General features: G+C 32.9%; 1 protein-coding gene across 1 annotated transcript in view; it reads right to left on the bottom strand.

Annotated features, from left to right (window-relative positions):
* Nucleotides 1-11,216: 11,216 nt before the first annotated feature.
* Shoc2 (SHOC2 leucine rich repeat scaffold protein) overlaps nucleotides 11,217-22,272 on the bottom strand; it is a 98,550-nt gene continuing 87,494 nt past the window's right edge. Inside the window, exons 4-8 of the mRNA XM_015494787.2 lie at nucleotides 19,194-19,384; nucleotides 16,568-16,690; nucleotides 15,264-15,401; nucleotides 14,840-14,957; nucleotides 11,217-13,298 (exon numbers count right to left, since the gene is read on the bottom strand). Of these exons, the coding sequence (XP_015350273.1) occupies nucleotides 13,090-13,298; nucleotides 14,840-14,957; nucleotides 15,264-15,401; nucleotides 16,568-16,690; nucleotides 19,194-19,384 (779 nt within the window). The 3' untranslated portion in view covers nucleotides 11,217-13,089. The remainder of the gene's footprint in view (nucleotides 13,299-14,839; nucleotides 14,958-15,263; nucleotides 15,402-16,567; nucleotides 16,691-19,193; nucleotides 19,385-22,272) is intronic.

Below are 22,272 nucleotides of genomic sequence, written 5' to 3'. Positions count from 1 at the left end.
TGTCACTTCACATAGTCACCTTTTTATTTTTATGGTGAGAACATTTAAGATCTAAGAAAATTCAAATATACACTAGAGTATTTTTAACTGAGTCACCATGCTGTATATTACTGAGATCTTATTCACTTTATAATTGAAAGTTTGTACCCTAAATGAACAACATCTCCCCATCACCCCATCCTCAGCTCCCAGCTCCCAGAGAACCTCTGTTCTACTTTCTGTTTCTATGAATTTGACTTCTACCTTAGAATTTAAATTTCATTTATCATACAGAGATCATACAGTGTTTGTTTTGGTGTAGTTCAATTAGCATAATGCCATCCAGTTTCATCCATGTTGTTGCAAATAGCAAGATTTCATTCTTATTTTATGGCTAATATAATGCTGCAAGGAACATGGGAATGCAGATAGCTCTTTGACATACTGACTTCATTCCCTTTGGTTATATATCCAGAAAAGGAATTACTGGATCTTATGGTAGTTCTATTTTTAATTTTCTGAAGAATCGCCTTATCATTTTTCATAATAGTTATATCAATTTACACTCCCACCCATGGTGTACAATGGGTTTTTTATTTTGTGCCCTGCCAGTACTTGTTATCTGTTGTCATTTTGAAAATGGTAATCCTAACTGGTGTGAGTTGATATCTCACTGTGGCTTTGATTTGCATTTCTCTGATGATTACTAATGTTCAATACATTTTTCTATCCTGATTTACCTTTTGTATGTCTTTTTTTGAAAAAAATGTCTATTCAGACCCTTTGCCCAATTTTTATATTTATTTTTTTCCCACACTTCACGTTTATTTGAAGACTAACAAATAAGCAGAAACAACATAAGAAATCATGTTCTTCTTTTGACGTCTGAATAAAAAGGCAATATCCCACAACCCTAGACTAAAAATTTCACAGGAAATATTTGTGTTACCCAAGTCAACTCAGAAGAAAATTTCCAAGATGATCACAATATTCTTTTGTGAATGAAAAACTATTATTTCATCACCTAGATTTTATGATTAAAAAGTTGTGAAATAAAACACTTTGTAAGCTCTTGTCCTTCATGAAATCTTTTCCTCTAAAGCAATTTTAACTAACATATTCTTTGCCCATTTATAAATCAGGTTACATTTAGCTCTTGAGTTGTGCCAGTATATGTATGTATGTATGTATGTGTGTGTGTGTATATATATATATATATATCCCTTATCAGATTAATGGTTAGCAAATACTTTTTCCCATTCCATAGGTTGTCTCTTCATTGTGTTGTCTTCCTCACTGTGCAGAGTATTTTAGTTTGATGTGGACCCATTTGTTTATTTTTGCTTTTGTGCCTGTGCTTAAAAAATATTTTAAATTTATATGATAGCGGAATACATTACAACTCATATTGCACATGTAAAGCGCAACTTTTCATATCTCTGGTTGCATACAAAGTATATTTACACCAATTCGTGTCTTCAAACACGTACTTTGGATAATGATGACCATCACATTCCACCATCATTTCTAACCCCATGCCCCTTCCCTTCCCCTCCCACCCCTCTGCCCTATTGTGCCTGTACTTTTGGTGTCATGTTAGGAAAAAAAAAAATCATTGCCAAAGTCAATGCTAAAGAGTTTTCTTCTAGGAGTTTTATGGTTTTTAGGTCTTACATTTGAGTCTCTAATCCATTCCCAGTTATTTTTCTTATATGGTCTAAGACAAGGGAATACTGCATTTTGACAGATAATCTAATTTTTCTAACACCATTTATCAAAGATAATATTATTTCCTAATTGTGGATACTGGGTGCCCTTGTCAAAGATTAGATGACCACATCTATGTGGGTTTATTTCTGGATTCTCTAGTTTGTTCCATTGGCTTCTATTGTTAAACCCAGCACCTTACTGATTACAAAATTATTATTGTAATAACTTTGTACTATGGTTTGAAAGGAACAGGAAGGCTAATGCCACTTTGTTCTTCTTACTCAAGATTGCTTTGTCATTCACATACTTTTGATATTACACATGAATTTTGATTGCTTTTTATACTTCTATGAACGGTGCCATTAAAGTTTTGATAGGGATTGCACTGAATCTGTAGATAACTTTGGGTATAGACATTTTGTCAATATCAATTTTTCTTATCCCAAAATGTGAGATATATTTCCATTTATTTGTGTCAACTTATTTCATTAATGTCTTAAGAGTTTTCAGTATCAGGGCTGGGGCTGGGGCTGAGCGATAGCACTCTTGCCTGGAATGTGTGAGGCACTGGGTTTGATCCTCAGCATCACATAAAAATAAATAAAATCAAGGTATTGTGTCCAACTTAAAACAAATACACATTAAAAAAAGAGTTTTCAGTATAAAGTTCTACCACCTCCTTAGCCAAATTTATCCCTAAGTACTTCATTCATTTTGATATGTGTAAATAAATTTTTTTACATTTCTTGTTTGGATAGTTTGTTGTGTGTAGAAACAAGCAATTTTTGTATGTTGATTTTCTATTCTGCAACTGTATTAATTTATTAGTTCTAGGGTACCAATAGATTCAGTACAAATAAATTAACTTTCTGGTGACATCTTTAGGGTTTTCTATTTTATATGTCATCTGCAAATAAAGACAATTTAACTTCTGATTTTTTTTCCTACTTGCTTGATTACAGCTTTTTTTTTTTAATTTTTTATTGTTGGTTGTTCAAAACATTACATAATTCTTGATATATCATATTTCACACTTTGATTCAAGTGGGTTATGAGCTCCCATTTTTACCCCATATACAGATTGCAGAATCACATCAGTTACACATCCATTGATTAACATATTGCCATACTAGTGTTTGTTGTGTTCTGCTGCCTTTCCTATCCTCTACTATCCCCCCTCCCATCCCCTCCCCTCTTCTCTCTCTGCCCCCTCTACTGACATTCATTTGTCCCCCTTGTATTATTTTTCCCTTTCCCCTCACTTCCTCTTGTATGTACTTTTGTATAACTCTGAGGGTCTCCTTCCATTTCCATGCAATTTCCCTTCTCTCTCCCTTTCCCTCCCACCTCTCATCCCTGTTTAATGTTAATCTTCTTCTCATTGCAAATATTTTCTTCCAATCCATCATTTCTCTTCTTATTCCCTTGATATTGTCTTTTGCAGAGCAGAAAATTTTGGTTTTAGTGAAATCCAATTTAACCATTTCTTTCATGGAGTGTGCCTTTGATATTTCATCTAGAGAGTCACTGCCAGGCCTAAAGCCATCTAGACTTTTTCTACGTTGCCTTGTAGGAGATTTTACAGTTTACATGTAGGTAAATGCCCATTTGAGTTAATTTGTGAAAATTTATTTAAGATTCTGATTCAATTTTACTTTTGCATACAGATGCTGTTTTCCCATACCATTTGTCGAAAAGACTATCCTCACCCCTACTGAATGCTTTTGTTTTTTAGTGATGTATCAGGTCTATATATGTATGGGTTTCTTTGGGGGCTCACTACACCGTTACATTGACCTGTCTGTTCATTCTTTCAGCAATAGCATATCATCTAGATTACTGTTGTTTTATAGTAAGTCTTTAAGTTGACTTCTCCAATATTGTGTATTTCAGGTCTTTTGCCTCTCCATACAGACTTTAGTATCTATTCATCAATATCTAAAAAAGGATCCTCTGGGATTTTGATTGGGATTGGGATGAATTTATAAAATGTGAAAAATTTGTCTATCCAAAAGCATGGGATAGTCTCCATTTATTTAATTTCTCCCATCAGATATCTGTGTTTTTCCTCATACAGATCTTGAACATATTGTTAGATTAATATCCATGAATTTCATTTGGGGTGAGGGTCCTAATATAAATGGTATTTTTGTTTACATTTTTATTTGTTCTACTTAGTTATACATGACAGCAGAATGCATTTCATCATACACAAATGGAGCACAACATTTCAATTCTCTGGTTGTACACGGTGTAAACACACACCATTAACTAGGGTAATGATGTCCATCTCATTCCACCATCTTTCTTATTACTTTAACCTCTCCCCACTCTCTCCTTTGCCCAACCCAATTTTCCTCCATTCTTCCCATGTCCCCTCCTCCCATTATAGATCAGCATCCACTAATAAGAGAAAACATTCAACCTTTAGTTTTTGGGGACTGGCTTACTTTACTTAGCATAATATTCTCCAACTCCACTCATTTACCTACAAATGCCATAATTTTATTCTTTTAATGCGAGTAAAATTCCATTGCATATATACACACACACACACACCACAGCATCTTTATCCATTCATCTATTGATGGGCATCTACGTTGGTTCCACAGTTTAAGCTATTGTGAATTCAACTGCTATAAACCTTGGTGTGACTATGTCACCATAGTGTGCTGATTTTAAGTCCTTTGGGTATAGACCAAGGAGTGGGATAGCTGGGTCAATGATGCTTCCATTCCAAGATTCTGAAGAATCTCCACACTGCTTTCCAAAGTGGTTGCACCAATTTGCAGTCCCACCAGCAATGTATGAGTGTATCTTTTTCCCCACATCCTCTCCAACAGTTATTATTGCTTGTATTCTTGATAACTGCCATTCTGACTGAGGTGAGATGAAATCTTAGAGAAATGTAAATCAAAACTACCCTAATTACTGAAGATGTTGAACACTTTTTCATATATTTGTTGATCGCTTGTATATCTTTATCTGAGAAGTGTCTGCTCAGTTGTTATACAGATTTAATGCAATTCCTATAAAAATCCCAATGACATTCTTCATAGAACTAGAGAAAGCAATCATGAAATTCATTTGGAAAAATAGAGAGACCCAAAATAGCCAAAGCAATCCTTAGCAAGAAAAGTAAAGCAGGAGGCATCACAATACCAGACCTATACTACAGAGCAATAGTAACACAAAAACAGCCCAGTATTGGCACCAAAATAGACTATATAGGCCAATGGTACAGAATAGAAGACACAGAGACCAACCCACATGCATAGTTATCTTATACTAGACAAAGGCACTAAAACATTTATCAGAGAAAAGATAGCCTCCTTCAACAAATGGTGCTGGGAAAATTGGAAAGCCATACGCAGCAAAATGAAACTAAACCACTATCTCTCACCATGCACAAAACTCAACTCAAAGTGGAGGGAGGGGTACTAGGGATTGAACCCAGGGGCACTCAACCACTGAGTCACATCCCCAGCTCCCACCCCAACTTTATTATTATTTTTTTTTATTTAGACAGGGTCTCACTGAGTTGCTTAGGGCCTTGCTAAGTTGCTGAGGCTGGTTTTGAACTCAGGATTCTCCTGCCTCAGCCTCCCAAGCCACTGCAATTACAGGCGTGCACCACTGTGCCTGACTCAGAAAACTTTCTGACCTGAGTTGAAACAAAAACACTTCATTTACTTCTTCACCTTTGTGCTTTGTTTGACCTTCTCTCCCTTTCTCATATATTCAAACATAATCACAATCATACGTAAGGTAGCTAGTCACAGTTCAGAAATTAAAAGGCTGATCCCAAACACTGACTCTTGTCATAAAAAATATGGCTTTTCTTAAAAGCTAAACCCCTTCCCTCCCCTTTCTAGGAAATAAACTACACATAAACTGGGGTTTCTAACTTAAAATGTGATAAAATCTAAACTTTAAAAACATTCAAGCATCCAGATTCTTATCACTAAGCTGGAAAATTTAAAGTAACAATAGTTATTAGAATAAAACCTTTAAAAAGATTTGGAGGTCATAATGCCTTTTGAAGGTAATATTTATAATATCTGCTTTCAGATAGTAGGCACTTATAGTTCAAAGTAGAGAAGTATTACCCGGATGTTAAAAACTCCAGTTAAAAAAAATAGCTTGAATCAACAATCTAATTGCTTAAATCTATTTTTATGATGGTTTTAAATCCAAATATTTTGTGTGTATATTTTAGAACCCCTCCCAATCACAGGCATTCTGTTCCTTGGCCTGAATTTTGCCTACAAGGCTAAAGACATAATAGACCATATTAAGCAGTCTGGATCAAAGATAAGTTAAAAATAAATGCATAGACCTGACTAGTTATCACAAACCTAATCTATTAACTACACAGTAAGAGTTAGATAGCAAAACTTAAGGGGAAAAGACATCAATTAGTTGATTAAACACTCAGAATCGGGAAAAGCACAATAGTTTGAAAACGTAAAAAATAAATTCAATCCTTAGAAGACATGTCTAGAAATTTATAGGAATCTAATTTAAATAAGAACATAAACAGTCATGTAAGATTACTGGAAAGACAATGAAGAGCCTGCCTGTAACATACTCCACCTGGCACCCTCCATGCCAATTCTATGGAAAAATAACTTTCCCACCTGTGTTACAGATACTTCTCAGATTTCACAAGCTGCTCCCTGTCTAAACAAAAACTAAGTATTCAAGTTCACCAGGATTCCTCCTCTTCCTATTCTACACTATCTCACAAGAGAGTCCTTGCTTCAATTATCTTTACACTAGATCATCTGTTTTCAGGTTTTTCTAAGCATGAGTGAAGGATTCAATTGCTTACTTGACATCTCCACTGGACCTCCCACTAGCAACAGAACACATCCTCTTCCTACTCTGTCTTCTTCCAAAAGTGCCTCAGTTTAGTGAATATAACCAGAAGCTTAGACCATATTTCTGAGAGCAATCTTTTTTAGTCTTACCTTATCCAATCAATTAACAATTCTAATATTTCTTCCTAAAGTGCAAATTTAAAATTTTCTCTCCATTTCCACTGCTATAATCCTAACCAATAGCATTGTTATCTCTCATATAGACTGTTCCTAACAACCTCCCATTAGCTTCTAGGCCTCTAATTTTAATGCCCTTTAATCCATTCTCTTCAAAGTAAAGTGGCTTAAAAATAAATATATGCCTTGCATGCACAAGGCCCTGGGTTCAATCCCCAGTATACCAAAAAAATAACAATAATTTTGGGCTGGGAATGTGGCTCAAGCGGTAGCGCGCTCACCTGGCATGCGTGCGGCCCGGGTTCGATCCTCAGCACCACATACAAAGATGTTGTGCCCGCCGAAAACTAAAAAATAAATATTAAAAAAAAAATTCTTCTCTTTAAAAAAAAAATAAATAAAAAATAAAATAAATAAATATATAAATCAAAAACTCTGAGAAGAAAAATAACATTTCATCACATTGTGCACAGGACTAATGAATAAGATAGGATAGTTAATGGGTCCCAATTAAAGTTTTTTAATGTGAAGGCCACTCCAAGAGGTTAACCTGTAGAAACATTCTAATCATTTCAACCAATTCCTTTGTTCCTTTGTGATTGGAATAGGGAGGCAGGACAGACCTGATTAAAGGCGGCTAGAGTCTCAAGGGCTAATCAATAGCTTTGGTACTTTTCTAAAACCTGTTTAGATTTTGATAAAGGCCCCTACCCAGAAGATATATAAGCCCCTACACTAGTACATTTAAATGGAAACCTGCTATCACATCCCCTCTCACCTTGCAGGAGTTTTCTTCTCACTTACATAATACCTTATTCTTGCTTTCTGTTGTTGTCTATGGATTTCATTCTCTAAATCTGAGACAAGAGCACGCACACACACAAACAAAAAATCAACAGTGAGCTGCTAGGGTCATAGTAGTGGGGAAGAATCTGGCTTTGCCTTGGAGCTGACACCTGCAGGCATCCCCTTCCTTGATTAGCTGCTAACACTAAAATGGATTTTTTTTGGCTGTACAGGCCTGCAGCTTACACATTCCCCATCAACCAGCAGGAACAGAGATTGAGTTTTGTCTTCAATTCCAGTTTCACCAGTAGTAATCATCTTCCTGGGTCAAATTTCTCCAGTCAATTAAATAGTTCCCAATGCATAAGATCTCCTTTAACTTCAGAGCTTTTGTTCTTACAAAATATTTTTTAAAATTTTATAAGTTGGTATTACAACCTCGCCACACACACAATTTCAACGTTTGGTTACCATGACATCTTAAAACAATCAAGTCAGAGCAGACTTTCTATGAAAGGTTACACACATGGCCCAAAGCAAGCATTTTCTTTATGGTACATGGGGAACATGAGAGATTACTATTAGCACGACAAGGCTCAGAGAAAGGGGAAATTATTTCTAATAATTTAGTATTTCCATTACAGGACAGACTTCATTCCCAGATTTATGTTTAAAAACAAAACCAAAAACAAAACCAAAAAAACAACCCTTCAATCCCTGTAATTTGGGGTTTTATACATAGCAAATATAAACAATAAGCAATTATATTGAAGGACACTACTTAACCATATACTTTGTTGTACATTTTTATGCACCTATTTTTGTATACCTTATACATGTCATTTACTGTTTCAAAGTTTCCTGAAGTTTAAATGGTAATGAAAATTTATTTCTCTCAGTTCCACATTTTTGTGGTTTCAAGACACTCTGAAAATCGATTTCATGGGGCTGAGGATATAGCCAAGTTGGCAGAGTGCTTGCCTCACATGTATAAGGTCCTGGGTTCAATCCCCAGCACCACAAAAAGAAAAAAAAAAAATTGATTTCATGTCCAGCTTTAGTTACATGCCATTAGAATTATTTTTTAAAAGACTCACTGGTAGAACATTTACAAATAAAAATAATTTTATATAGTCAAAATAGTCAATAATAGAAGTCAGGTTAAAAATACATTATTTAAAGGCTGTTTACACCTTTAAGCCTTGAATCATAGCTAAGTATTTAACAGTACAAACCTCATTAGATAGTGAAAACCTGATCTTTACTAGAGAAAAATTCAAACTGTGAATACTTTGTTGTATTCTTATTTAACAAGTTTTCAAACTATATTAAAAATGAGTTTTAAAGTGGGAGAACAGTAAATGAGGAAAAATTATGTTATTTTAATATTAGTCTAATAGAAAAATAAACTAAGTAAATATGTAATATTCTGAATAAATGACACCAGTAATGATAAAATTTAACCTAGATAATAGAAAATTTGATGGTTACTGATAAAGCACCCATTAGCTCAAATCATACTGTCCAATAAGATAATTTATAGAAGTACTTATAATATCTAAAACGCTTATATCACCATTTAAATATTATTCATTGCTATTAGAATTGTTAGAATAGATCTTTAATAATTTGCACAAAGATAATCTCTTGTCAACAAACTAGGACCTTGTGTAAGTGTGTGTGTGGGGGGGTGTTGGTTCTCAAGACTCTCTCCTTATCAGTCAGAAATTTGATGTAACATACTGATTGTTAAACAAGGAATTTTACTTGTTTAACATCTGACATCTACTAATATACTGTCACAATATACAAATCTAAGAATGAATATTTTCCCCCAAGATGTCATGTTGCTGTACACTACATAAACTAGAATCTGTTACACAACAGCCCTGTTCCAACTACTGCAACTGTGGAGGAGACTTTCTCCTACCAAACTTGAGAATGTTCCTACTCTGAGATACTATAAATTACTATCTAATTAAAGTCTTGATCACAAACAGGTATTTACACACAAAGCAGTTTATATTTAGAATGTGTAATGTCAGTGGGATAATTAACAAGTGTATACAAGAAGAAAGTATTTAAGGGTAATGACAACCAATTCCAGTTTTTAAAGTGAAAACTAAAACAACCCTTTTTATTTTTAACATATTTTCAAAGTTAAGAATAAACCCAGAAATGTTTCCTCAGAATTAGTTACCAGAGGCATTCTACTTAGTAACAGCACTGATATCTATTTTAAAAAACATTCTCATTTTCTAAACAACATTCAAGATACCCCTTTAGATACCAAATTAATATAACTACTTTTACATACTCAAATTCTCAGACTAGATTGTCATGCATTTTCCAACTGTCTGAATGACTTGTGAAGCTAACCAAATCAATCAAAAGAATAAAGGAGGAGAAAGGTTTTAGTTAAGATATTTAGTATGCTATCTTTCTTCTGGTGCAGGCAGAAGGAGACCTTTCCTCAGAGTTATTCATTAAATTTAATATTGGTGGATTTTAGGAATTCATTCGATTTCTTTTGGATTATACTATTTGCTTTCATCTAATTTTAATAATACAAGAATAACCATATATTCTGACTTGCCTGAGATTGTTCTGAAACATGACTATTGGCCCAAAATAACTACTGATAGTACCTCCTTCCCTTTCCATTTGAAAAGTGTCCCATTTTATACACTTACTACCCATTCTTATTAAGAAAAAAAAAAAAAAGCCATGCTGAATTCTATAAGCTAAAACTTAAGACTCTAATATACACGGCTTAGAAATAACAGATGTAAAACAAAAGATTAGAACAAAAATTATCACAAAAGAACTAGATAACCTGATGCAGAAGAGTTTATCTTTTTAAATGACAGATTCAACAAGAAAAATTAGAAACGTGCAATTATAATTTTTAGAGCTCATTCCAATTGTATCACCCACCTTTTAATATATGTAATAAATTAACATTTTATACCTCTGACACGTTTTAAAATCTAATAGTGTTTTCATCAAGTTCATAAATTATTTAGCATTTCCACCTTCTTTCTGTATGAAATAATCATCTGGAATTTAGGAAGTAATAACTTCCCACAAAAGGAGGACTATTTGATATCACTATTGCTGTTTTACTGCTTCAGATTAGCAATGAGCAACATTTAGATCAACAGTTTTACAATTCTCTATCTTATTTACTAAGCATCAGAGACTAAACATAATTTCCATAGCAGTATAATTTTTAGATATGCCAATTAGTCCCATTGCAATTTCAGAAAAAAAAAATTAGCTCATAAGTAATCACTCAATAACATCCCTTACTATTTTCAAACTATAAATATTGAATATCTGGATTTTGCAATGACATTCTAAAAATCCATTCTAGTTTCAATAGAAGTAATGAAATTAATGGGCTCTTACAAGGTGGCATCCATAGAGAAGACATGTTTTATGTGTCTTAATTTTTTTTAATAACTCCTCAGCTATATACTATTTACATGTAACACCACTTCTACATGTAAGATTGGGATAATTTTAAACTTTGCACTTCTAGTATAGATTTACATAAACAAAGGTGGGAGAAACAAACTGCCTTAAAAATTATAACTATTTTCATTCTGAGAAACAATAACCATATTTTTCCAAGAAAAGACATTAGGTTACTACCTTTAAAGTTCAAGTTCCATCACTCTAATATATAAACATAGTTGGATATGAAATTTCAAAAAAACCACACATACACACAAGCTCTAGGTAGAGCTGTAATAAACAAATTCCTTTTATAAACAAAATTTTAACTGAAAAGCCACAGTAGATGGAAAAAAGAAAGGATATTACTTGGTAAAATCCAGTGACATCTACAATAGTTTTACAGCACATTTAAGCATTCTAGGGTTTTATATCTTCACCTGCCTTCCATTTTTTAGTTGTTCCTTATAAAATTGTCAATTATGAACACAGGTTTGACCCCAAACCTAGTCCTGAATTTGAGTGCCTATAAGAGCAAAACAGCCCAAATCTCTATCTTAATATCATAATTTAAAAAAAAATTTTGGGGGGGTTTGGAACGTAATGTCCATCTAAATGGGAAAAAAAGCAGCAATATGTAATTATATAATACTTATTATGTGGAAAGTGGTTTTTTTTTTTTTTTTTGGATGATACCCAGAATGCACTTACTTTGTGAGTTTCCTCAATTAAACTGACTTGGACCAATATTACCAAAAGTTAAGAGTACTACATAAGGGGCACACATTTACAATTCTGCTAGTCTTAAAGGCAGTAAAGCAAAAGAAAATATATCAAATATACACGCACACTTTACATAACTTCCATTGAGCTACCAATGGCTTCTGTGCGATATTCCTCTTTTCCAAAACCATATTACTAACTATCAAGAAAGAAAAGATGAGATTAAAAGTAATGGTACTGAACTGAATTGTTTGAAGCCAGTGCCCCACATGTGGGGAAAAGTGCATTTAGTTCAGCAGCAATACAGCACAGTGTGAAGATATTGTGCTTAGACAGATATTTTAGAACTGAAAGATGTACAAGGCAAGTCAAGATATAAAACCATAGTACACTGTTAAATAACCTTGAAACGTACATATATTGCAGTTTTCAAAGAAAGACATTCATTTCATTGTACAAGGATAGGGAGAAATCCTTAAAGTTACCTATTGTAGTTTATGATATAATAAATACATATCTATATAGCATTGTATATACATATATAGAATGTGTTTATGTGTAATTTATTTATTTGCCAATTTTTTTCTGTTTTTGTGGATCTGCGACTTTTAGGAATGAAAAAAAAAAAAAAATCCAAAAACAAAACTCCTTTTCACTACAAATATCTGTTCCCCTAAACTTCAGAAAACATATTTATAACAGGAAAGGTCTCAAGATCCTCCCCTTACTCAAAGACTCATTTCAGATATTTTGCTTCACAAACTCATAAAGGAATCAAAATTAAAGGAATTATAGATCTTTGTATAATTTCACTTTGCCAGTTGTTTCAACGAGCAAATATCTTTTAATATTTATACTAACTGATGCAAATTCTTTAACAGAGAATAAAACTCTATTTGACTGATTATAACAGAGCAAATCAAAACAACAACAACAAAAATCCAGTGATTTACTCTGACTGTAAACAATATATAAAAATTTGAATCTCAAATTTCAAAATAAGTTAAAGAAAAATTCTACCTTCAGGGCCTATTTCACTATAAAGATCTCATAATTGGTAATGGGAAAATGTATACGAAAAGTTGCAACAAAATCGTTTGCCCATTATTTTTCCTAAGATAAACATATCTAACTATACTACTCCTGTCCCTTAAATTTAACAACTTCATAATTTGTTGGCAAATTTTTAAGCAAACTGGCATATCAGATTACAAACAGAAAAACATCAATTTCAGCAAAGAAAACTTACAAGCCTTTTGTACAGAATTTTAAAAAATCTAAATGGCTATAATTCCTCTATTAGCAGAAACACATAATGCAGTCTTTATAAATCTGCCATATATATCAATATCTACATAAATAGATACAGATATAGATATGAAACATTAATGGCAGTCTATTTTGAACAGTGTGTGGGACCAGCAGATTTGTATCAGACCATGGCACGATATGGACCCTGCATTTTTAAGAACTGAATGATGAAAGAAGGTCCCCCAGCAACAATCTGAGGTGGAAGGTGACTGAGTGGACAGTTCTCAATACTCATGATTGAAAGCTTGCTGCAGAGAGCCAGCTCAAAGGGAAGGCTATGTAGGTTAGGGTTGTCATTCAAATACAGTTCTTCTAGGTTTTCCAGTGTACCTGTTAAAAATAAATAAATAAGTCACTTAAACAAAACTAGTTACTATTAAAAAAGTTCAAGTAGGAACATCCTAGGCATTATATATAAGATATATTTCCTACTCTTCTCTCGGTTTTAAAACTCTTAGAACCATGGATCTCAAACTTCATTGCATATTAAAATCAGCTGGGGAGATTTTTTTTTTTTTTAAACCCCGATGACCAGGTCACACTCCATTATCAATGTAATCTGAACCTCCTCTTTTACGGTTGGTTTTTAAACTTAGTTTTTTGAAAATGCTCTAACTTCAGAGAATCTCTTTGGGACAGCGTGTGTGTGTGTGTGTGTGTGTGTGTGTGTGTGTGTGTGTATTAAACTATAGAAAAGAGATTATTATATATTCAGTGTCTATGTAATCACAATTCTGTTATAGACAATGTTATAATTGCTCATAATACATTGAGAAATTATTATTCATTTCTCATAAAACATTTTAGTTTTTGTTACTTTATAGAAATCTTTCATGAAGAAAGTTACTGCATATTTGACAATAAACCAAAATAAATTCATGCAGTCTTTCAAAAAATTTTCTTAAGACTATCTTAAGATGGTCATACTTTGAAGGCAAACTTCTTAACCAATTTAATGAGGCCAGCTGAGTAAAAATAAAAATTTAAGTAGAAAGTTGCTTCATGTGTTTTCAATTTTAAACATCAAAATATGGATTCATAGTAACTATTTATTAGAAAAGCAGTAAAAATAACAGCTAGCAGGTAATGAATTTCTTTTACACATAAAATATTACTCCTCTTTAGAACAACCCTATATGAAATAACTATTATGCTTATTTTACAGGTAAGAAGATTGAGGATTTGAGTTTGTGTAGATTATCCAAAGTCACAAAACTAGGAAGTGCCAGAGTCAGATTTTAAATTGCCTATCATCTCCAAAACCATTCTTAACTACTAATCTATAATGCTTCTGGGGCAATATACTTTTGAAGGCAGAATAATATACATAGAATTATTAAGAACTCAGTTATATACTAGATGACCTTAATTAGCTCTGTGTAAAACAGTATTACAACTTGCACTATAAAAAATTCAAGGTGGTCATGATAATTATATGAAATAGTGGATATAAAAAGACTTGGCAAAATTCTAAAATATACCCAAAATATTGATATGAATCAAATATTAATATTAATCCTAAAGCTCCATAAAGAAAAGTTCTTTTGCTACAAGAATTACTAATTTGATTCAAGTCTATGTGATTTTTTTTTCAAATTTAGAAAACACAAAATAATTCTGCTAAACTGAGATGACATAAACCCATTGGAAATAGAGATGTACTAAAACATTTTCAAATGTAGTATTAATTCTAACACCCCCTAAGGAAACAAACATCATCAAACAACCCACTAACACTAACCATTGGTACTCCACAAAAACACTCACAAGCCTAATATAACCTCAGCTTACAAAAACAAATTTATCTGAAATATTGTTTGAAAGTACAACAACAAATTACTAGTAGAGTTAATAATCCATAGGGTTCTTACCAATTTCCTCAGGAAGATGAGTAAGTAGGTTCTCTCCAAGGCCTAGATGTGTAAGATTGGTAAGGTGACCAATGCCTCTGGGAAGAGTGGTCAATTGGTTGTTTGTCAAGACTAATTTCTAAAAAATTAGACAATAAAAATAGTTATATACACATTTTCTACAACCAATATAAATTTAAAATAATACCTCTACAAAAGAATAAAATAGGGAAATTAAATCAGGTGAGTAAATTAAATTACAGGATTCTCTTTCAAAAAATATCATTTGTTAGGACAAATGCAGATTACACGAATTTAAAACTCAGCCCTAATCCTGTAACAGAACTACCTATCTGGTCTAAGAATTAGAAAATGGCAAAGAATTAGAAAAATGAATTCCAAAAAACTATAATCATACAACTACAAGGCCACTAGCATGATTTACCTGTAAATCTTTAAGATAAGCAATTTCATTTGGCAAGGATTCTAATTTGTTCTCCTCTAGATCCAACTCTCTTAACTTCCTAAGGTTTCCAAGACCATGGGGAAGCTTCTTCAGAAGATTGTTTGATAATATTAGAACCTACAGATAAATAATTGACAGTTTGACAACACATGAAATGGAATTTTATATACATACATATATATTTTTTTACCATTGTGTGGCTTAAAATTTATAAGAAATGCTAATTTTCTAAACAGTGAATATTAAAGGTAGGTAACATTTGATTAAATAACATTTAATTTAGTATCCTAAAAATTTTTAAAGCCCACTAGTTATTGGAAATTTTTTAAATGTCAAATTCAAAGTGAAAAAGAAATGTCATTATAACTAAATTACAAAAATAAAAAATAGTTACAAATGTCTTAACAAACCATCTGTTGCAAACAATCACTTAAGAAGGTAGCAACTGACTTACAATCAACCTACTGCAGTTATTATTCATGGTATTTACTACATTTCAAGGCATTCTAAAAGATAATAAAGGGGGGAGGGGGAGGCTGAGGAAGATGGTCCTTGTTTTCAAAGAAATTATAAACTACTAGAGGAGTAGGAGACATAATGAAAATTGGAGGTGGGGGGATGGAACAAAACACTAAGAAGAAAGACTTTCAAAAGATTCTAGCTAATTTTTTACATCCTCTTATTTCACCCATGCTTTCAACCACACAACACTGTTTCACCTTACTAAATTAAACAGGAATTTTAAAAAACATGATACAGGAAAAAATTTAAAACAGTGTAAGTACTATTAGTAAGCTTTACTAATGAAAACTTTAGGGACTTAGAGGCAGAAGCAATCATCCTCGACTGAGGAGGTGACAATGAGATGGACTTTAACCATAGGAAAGAATTTTAAAAGAAAAAAGAGGATGAGAAGGGAATTTGAGATGCTAGAAACAACTGGACTAAACATAGACAGGAAAATTTCTAACAAATAGCAGGTGAGTGATTTAGGATGGAAATTAGGCCAGAATCATAGATGAAAAGGTTCTAAATGCCTATCTGAAGTATCTATAATTATTTTGGTTAACAACAGTACAGTTTTTATTCAGTAGTATTGAACTTAACTAATTAATCCAATGCCTCGTCATCCTAACAGAGTCATGTGTTTAAGAAAGTTCTTATTATGATCATTTTTAATTATGATCTTCACTGAAAGAGAAATTGTTTAACTTGAAACTATCTAAGTGAGGTAATTGTGGAAGAGACCAAGAAGTTTTAAATGCTCATTAGTACTCACTCACCTCAAGAGAAACAAGTCCAGATACATCCTCGGGGATCTTTGTGAGCTGATTAGTGGCTAAATTCAATTCTACCATGCTGGTCCAAGTTCCAAAGTCCAAAGGAAGTGATGTTAACTGATTGTCCTGACAAAGACAAAAAGCACCATTCTATATGGAACCATTAAAACAAAGCTCCATATGTACCTTCTTTGGGGAAAGAAGAAAATTCTTAAACAGAAGCCTTATTCTCCTTTTTGATATCAGGGAGGAAAAAAAAAAAAGGCAGTAACAAAAGCAACAAGCTTCCAAGATTTTTGTACAGTAAGTAGGCTTTTGCTTTGAGTTTAAAGAGGAAGTTTGCTTCTTATGTGAATATTAGTAATAGAAATACAAAAATACTATACAGAGAAACCACTGGAGATTTCAAAAACAATAGTGATAAATTTGATGTTTTCTTTATTTCACAATAATGTACAGAAACCACTCAAAAAAAACAGTGAATGTTCAAATTAAGATATGAGCACAATGAAAGAAGATACATATTACGGTCCAAAAGGAAACCCAGATGAGCTCAGGAATTGAAGAGATGCTGAACAGTAAAGCAGAAGAGAAAGATAGGATACATTCATCACTAAATAATAAAAACATGACCTTTTCCCTGCTTGCACTTTATTTATTTATTTTTTTAAAATCAGGGATTGAATCCAGGGACACTTAACCGCTGAGACACATCCCCAACCCCTTTTTGTATTCTATTTAGAGACAGGGTCTCACTGAATTGCGTAGGGCCTCACTAAGTTGCTATGGTTGGCTTTCAACTTGTAATCCTCCCATCTCAGCCTCTCAAGCTGCTGGAATTACAGGCGTGTAACCCATACCTGGCACATATTCACTTTTAAGATCCCTTTCATCAATAACAACTCTAAATAAACTATTACACTGGTAACGGGAGAGGGTGATAACACCTTTGTCCCAGTTGGGTATCAATATGCCAATATGTTAAGCTCTTGGTCATGAAATTATTTTACGTTCTTTTGTTAGTATATATTTAAAAACTGTTCTGCAATACTCATGGATTACTTGTCTCATTTTATACAGAATCATCAATATGAAGAATCCCAATTAGTGAACATATATTTGAAAATTAAGTTTTTGTTTTGTAACATTGAAATTTATTAAAAATATTTAACATTACCCATCTTTGCCCAGACTACCAAAAGGTACAATGTGACAAAGTATTTTCCTTAAAAAGGATTTACTCTGGGAAAGTAAATCTTATATGAGAAAGAAAACATCAAGCTTCATTTTGATTTCTTCAAGAGAAAGCTGTGTTAAACATTTATAAAGTTTGAACAACAAGGCAAAGTGCTGTACAAAGATTTTTTTTAAATTGTTAATGAACCTTTATTTTGTTTATTAATTTATTTATGTGGGATGCTGAGAATCAAACCCAGTGCTTCACACATGCCAGGCAAGCGCTCTCTCTACCACTGAGCCACAATCCCAGCCCCTATATAAAGTTTTATTATTTTACTGAAAACAAGAAGCCTTTCCAAGCTAACATATTGTAATAATGTCAAATTCATAAAAATGCACAATCAAATGCAAAAACTAGTGAATATCTAGACCACTATGTTCTAAAACTATTACTATAAAATGCACATGCAAAATTAATGGTGTTTACCACCATATTACTATTACTGCATATAGTAATTATGTAGCCATATTAAAATTTTTTATTGAGGTAAGATTTTTAATTTACACTGCTTCAGTCATTATATACTTTCAAAGAATTATCATAAAAGATACATACTATATTTATGACCAAGTATAGACAGAATCAAGAAATTGTAAATTTAAATTATAAAGAACAATAATTATGCTGAATGGTTCATCAAGGACAAAAAGATGTAGCATGATATGATATAAAAAACTCTCTACCTAAAATTGGAAAATCTAGGTTCCTGAATTCCTGCCTCAGCCATGAATTAGTTATGTGGCCAAATATGCTGTCTTCTCTGTGTGCAAAGTTTATGACAAATTAAATTATTGGACTAGATAAATCACCATTTCTTGACCTCTTTCACAATAAATTATTACTCATGTGAGATCCATTCACTGTAGAGTATATAGATAAGCAAAAATAAACTACAGATCACCCATAAATAATTCTGATATCCAAAGAGATTTTAGATATATTAAATATCTAAGTATTCAATATGTAATTAAGCATATCAAAAACAGCTTTAAAAACTATAGAAAGAATTTTTTTACATGCCATAACTTCCTAATGCTTAATAAACTAATAATATTGTAACTAGTATTTAATATTCTTCTATATAAGAGTATCAGCTCCACAGTATTCCACTTTAAAAAAATTAAATCCATAATACTAGGAATAAGTTGATGCCTTTAAAAATGTTCTGCAATAAACATACCTACAACCATGTTCATTATTATTTCTTGAGGACTAATTCCTAAGGGTATACACAATTGTGAGACTGTTTTATCTGATTTAAAAACTGCCCCAAAATATCCTTTGTTATTTTGTTATAAGGTGAAAGGACACATTATCCATACCAATAGAGAAAATAGAAATATCAAATGCATTTGTAACACCTCCTCTCCTCTGATACAAACAGCTTACCTTCATATTCAGCTTACTTAATACTTTTGCTCTAGAGAAAATTCCAAATGGGATTTTATTGATTCGATTGTGTTCCATGTTGAGGGAATAGATGGTAGAAAACTGAGATGGACCACCCACTGGATACAATTGGAAGCAATTTCTAGCTAAGGTCAAGCTATTCAGTTTCACAAGACTGGATAAAAGACTCTGTAAAAAACAAAATAAGCATAAATACTTAGAACTGAAACAAACTTAATTTGAATAGCACAGCAAATTCCAAACACAAATACTTCAAAGGGCCTTGGAGGTAAGGACCCAGAGAGACCAGTTAAGCTGGTTCTAAGACACTTCAGTCACTACTGAGTTCTAACATGCTGTCACCTTGCCTTGTAGAAATGTGTAGAAAAAGCACCCCCCCCCCGCTTTATTGTTTGGATTCAGTTTATTTAAAACACTCTATGACATAAAGAATGCATCTGTGAGTGAGAAGTACCAAGGGTGGCTAGTCTGAGACTGCTTAGAAGTTTTAGTTTAAAATAGACAGTTATGGTTTGAGTTCTGGCTCTGCCACTGAATGTAACCAATCCTATCTAGGTTTTAGTTATATACCTCTCTCTAAATTAGTATTAAGATTAACATAATTCCTGGCACAGAGTAAATCGTTATTCAATAATTTAATGGTTCTTTTAAGGAATACTAAATTCAGAAGATGATTATACTTCTTGATATTATTCAACACATTCCTTTTTTATATGGTAAATTTGAGGGGAATACAAGTATTAAACAAGTACTTACCATATAACCTCATTTCTCCCTAGTTTAGTTTCCCACTACATAAAATGAGTGCTAAGTGTATAAATATAAAAGAATCTCTGCCATTAAGAACATTAAACTTTTTAGAAGGAATTAGAAAATAATGCACAACTGGTATATCATCAATAACAAATTATACAGAACAGGTTCTCATTATTTAGGCTGGATCAAGGAAGAGCAGCATTAGTATCCCCTGACTGTTAGAAATGGAACTCTGAGCCCACTCCCACAGAATTAATATGCATTATAACAAAATTCTATGCTGACTTGTATGCTAATATTTAGGAAACATTGGTATTGGTTATTCAAATAGTTTTGAATTCTGGCCTTATCTTTTAATAGCTTGTGGCTTGGAGCAAACTAATTTTTTTTCTTCTTTTCTCCATTTTTCAGTAGTGGGGAATACCAGGGGCGCTTCACCTCTGGGCTATATCCTTGGCCCTTTTTTAAAAAAATTGAGACAGGGTTTCACTAAGTTGCCCAGGCTGGTCTTGAACTTGTGACCCTACCTCAGAATCCTCTTATCAAAAATAAAAAGAGGTGTCTAATACTTCCATGCCTGAGGCATGTGATAGTGCTTTAAAAAAAAAAAAAAAACGGGGAAAAAACAAGATTGATAAGTATCAGGGATTAGGTGGAAGGAGGGAACAAATAGGCAGCATATAGATGACATTTAGGCAGTGAATCTCCTTAATATTATAATGGTGGATATGTTATAAATTTGTTTCAATGAATGTAATCTACAATGCCACGAGTGTACTCTAATGTAAGCTATGAACTTCGTGACTATAATATGTCCAGATAGATTCATAAACTGTGATTTTAACAAAGGTATGAAGCCTGGTGGGTGACGTTTATAATGGGGAATGCTATGCATATGTGGGGACAGGGAAGATATGAAAGACCACTAGTTTTTCAAACGTAAAACTGCTTTTTAAAAACAATTTTGACTTAAACAGAAAAATATGGATGGAAATGGAGAACATCATGCTAAGTGAAAAATATGCCAGTCTCAGAAAATTAAGAGTCTAATGTTCTCTTTCATATGTGGAAGCTACAGGAAAATAAGGAAAGGAAGGAAGGGAAGATTAGTTATCAAAAAGATATAGAAAAGATCAGCAGAGTAGAAGGTGAACCAGAGGGAGAAAGGTGGGAAGGGAAGGGAGGAAATGCAAATGAATTTAAAAAAAAATCATGCTATATGCATATATATAAACATAACACAGGGATTTGCAACTTTATAAATAAGTAGAAAGAATCAATCAAAAATAAATAAGTAGATGAGCAAAAGGAAGATCACTAGCTTACAAGACGGAGAATAGGAGAGGGAGGATGGGAAGGAAAAAAGGGGGGAACCTGAACTAAAATCAAGTTCCATGCATGTATGATTTTGTCAAAATTAACCCAACTACTACATATAACAATAATGCTCTAACAACAACAACAACAAAAAACCCAAAATATTTAAATAAACACACACACACACACACATTTGAACTAGAACAGGTATTCTAACAGGTACCTAATAATTATTAGCTTCCCTTAACTGACAATAAAACTGGGAGATATATATACACACACACACACACACACTTAAATTTTCCACTTTTTGAATTTCTACGTACACCCAGTCTTTGTACTTAGGCATATTCATATGTTAAAAGCAGTGACTCTTACTTATGGATACAGGTCATTGATTAGAAAAGAGGGATGACATTAAACAACAGAACCTCCCTTATTTTGATCTCTCTAAATTATTACTATCACAGAAAGACAAAAATCCAGATATTCTGGTTCTCAGGGCTGTATCTGATATCTGTGGATTTTTTCCTTATCCCAGTTAACCTGCTAACAACAGAAGCACTCTTTTGTCACAGGTAAGATACTGTCATAACAGTCTTAATGAACTAATACAGCCTAGAAATTGCAATTGTGGGAAACTCATTTCCTCACCACCCACCAGTACTAGAGATTGAACTCAGGGACATTCTGACCACAGAACTACATCCTCAGCCCTTTTTATTTTTTTATTTTGACATAAGATATTATTCAATTCCCCATGCTGTCCTCAAACAATCTTCCTGTCTCAGTTTCTATAGTAGTTAGGATTATAAGCAAACACCACTTTGCCTGGTAGAAACTCATCTTTAAACCCTGGCGAAGCTGTTTTATGAAAATGCAGATACCCAAATTAAAACTCTCTCTCTCACACACACACACACACAAACTAACTAACTCTCTCTCTCTCTCTCTCTCTCTCTCTCTCTCTCTCTCTCTCTCTCTC

The sequence above is a fragment of the Marmota marmota genome, unplaced genomic scaffold (assembly GCF_001458135.2).
Source record: "Marmota marmota marmota unplaced genomic scaffold, marMar, whole genome shotgun sequence".
NCBI lineage: Eukaryota > Metazoa > Chordata > Mammalia > Rodentia > Sciuridae > Marmota > Marmota marmota.
The sequence above is the reverse complement of the archived record's forward strand: the minus strand, read 5'-3'. Positions and strand labels throughout refer to the sequence as shown.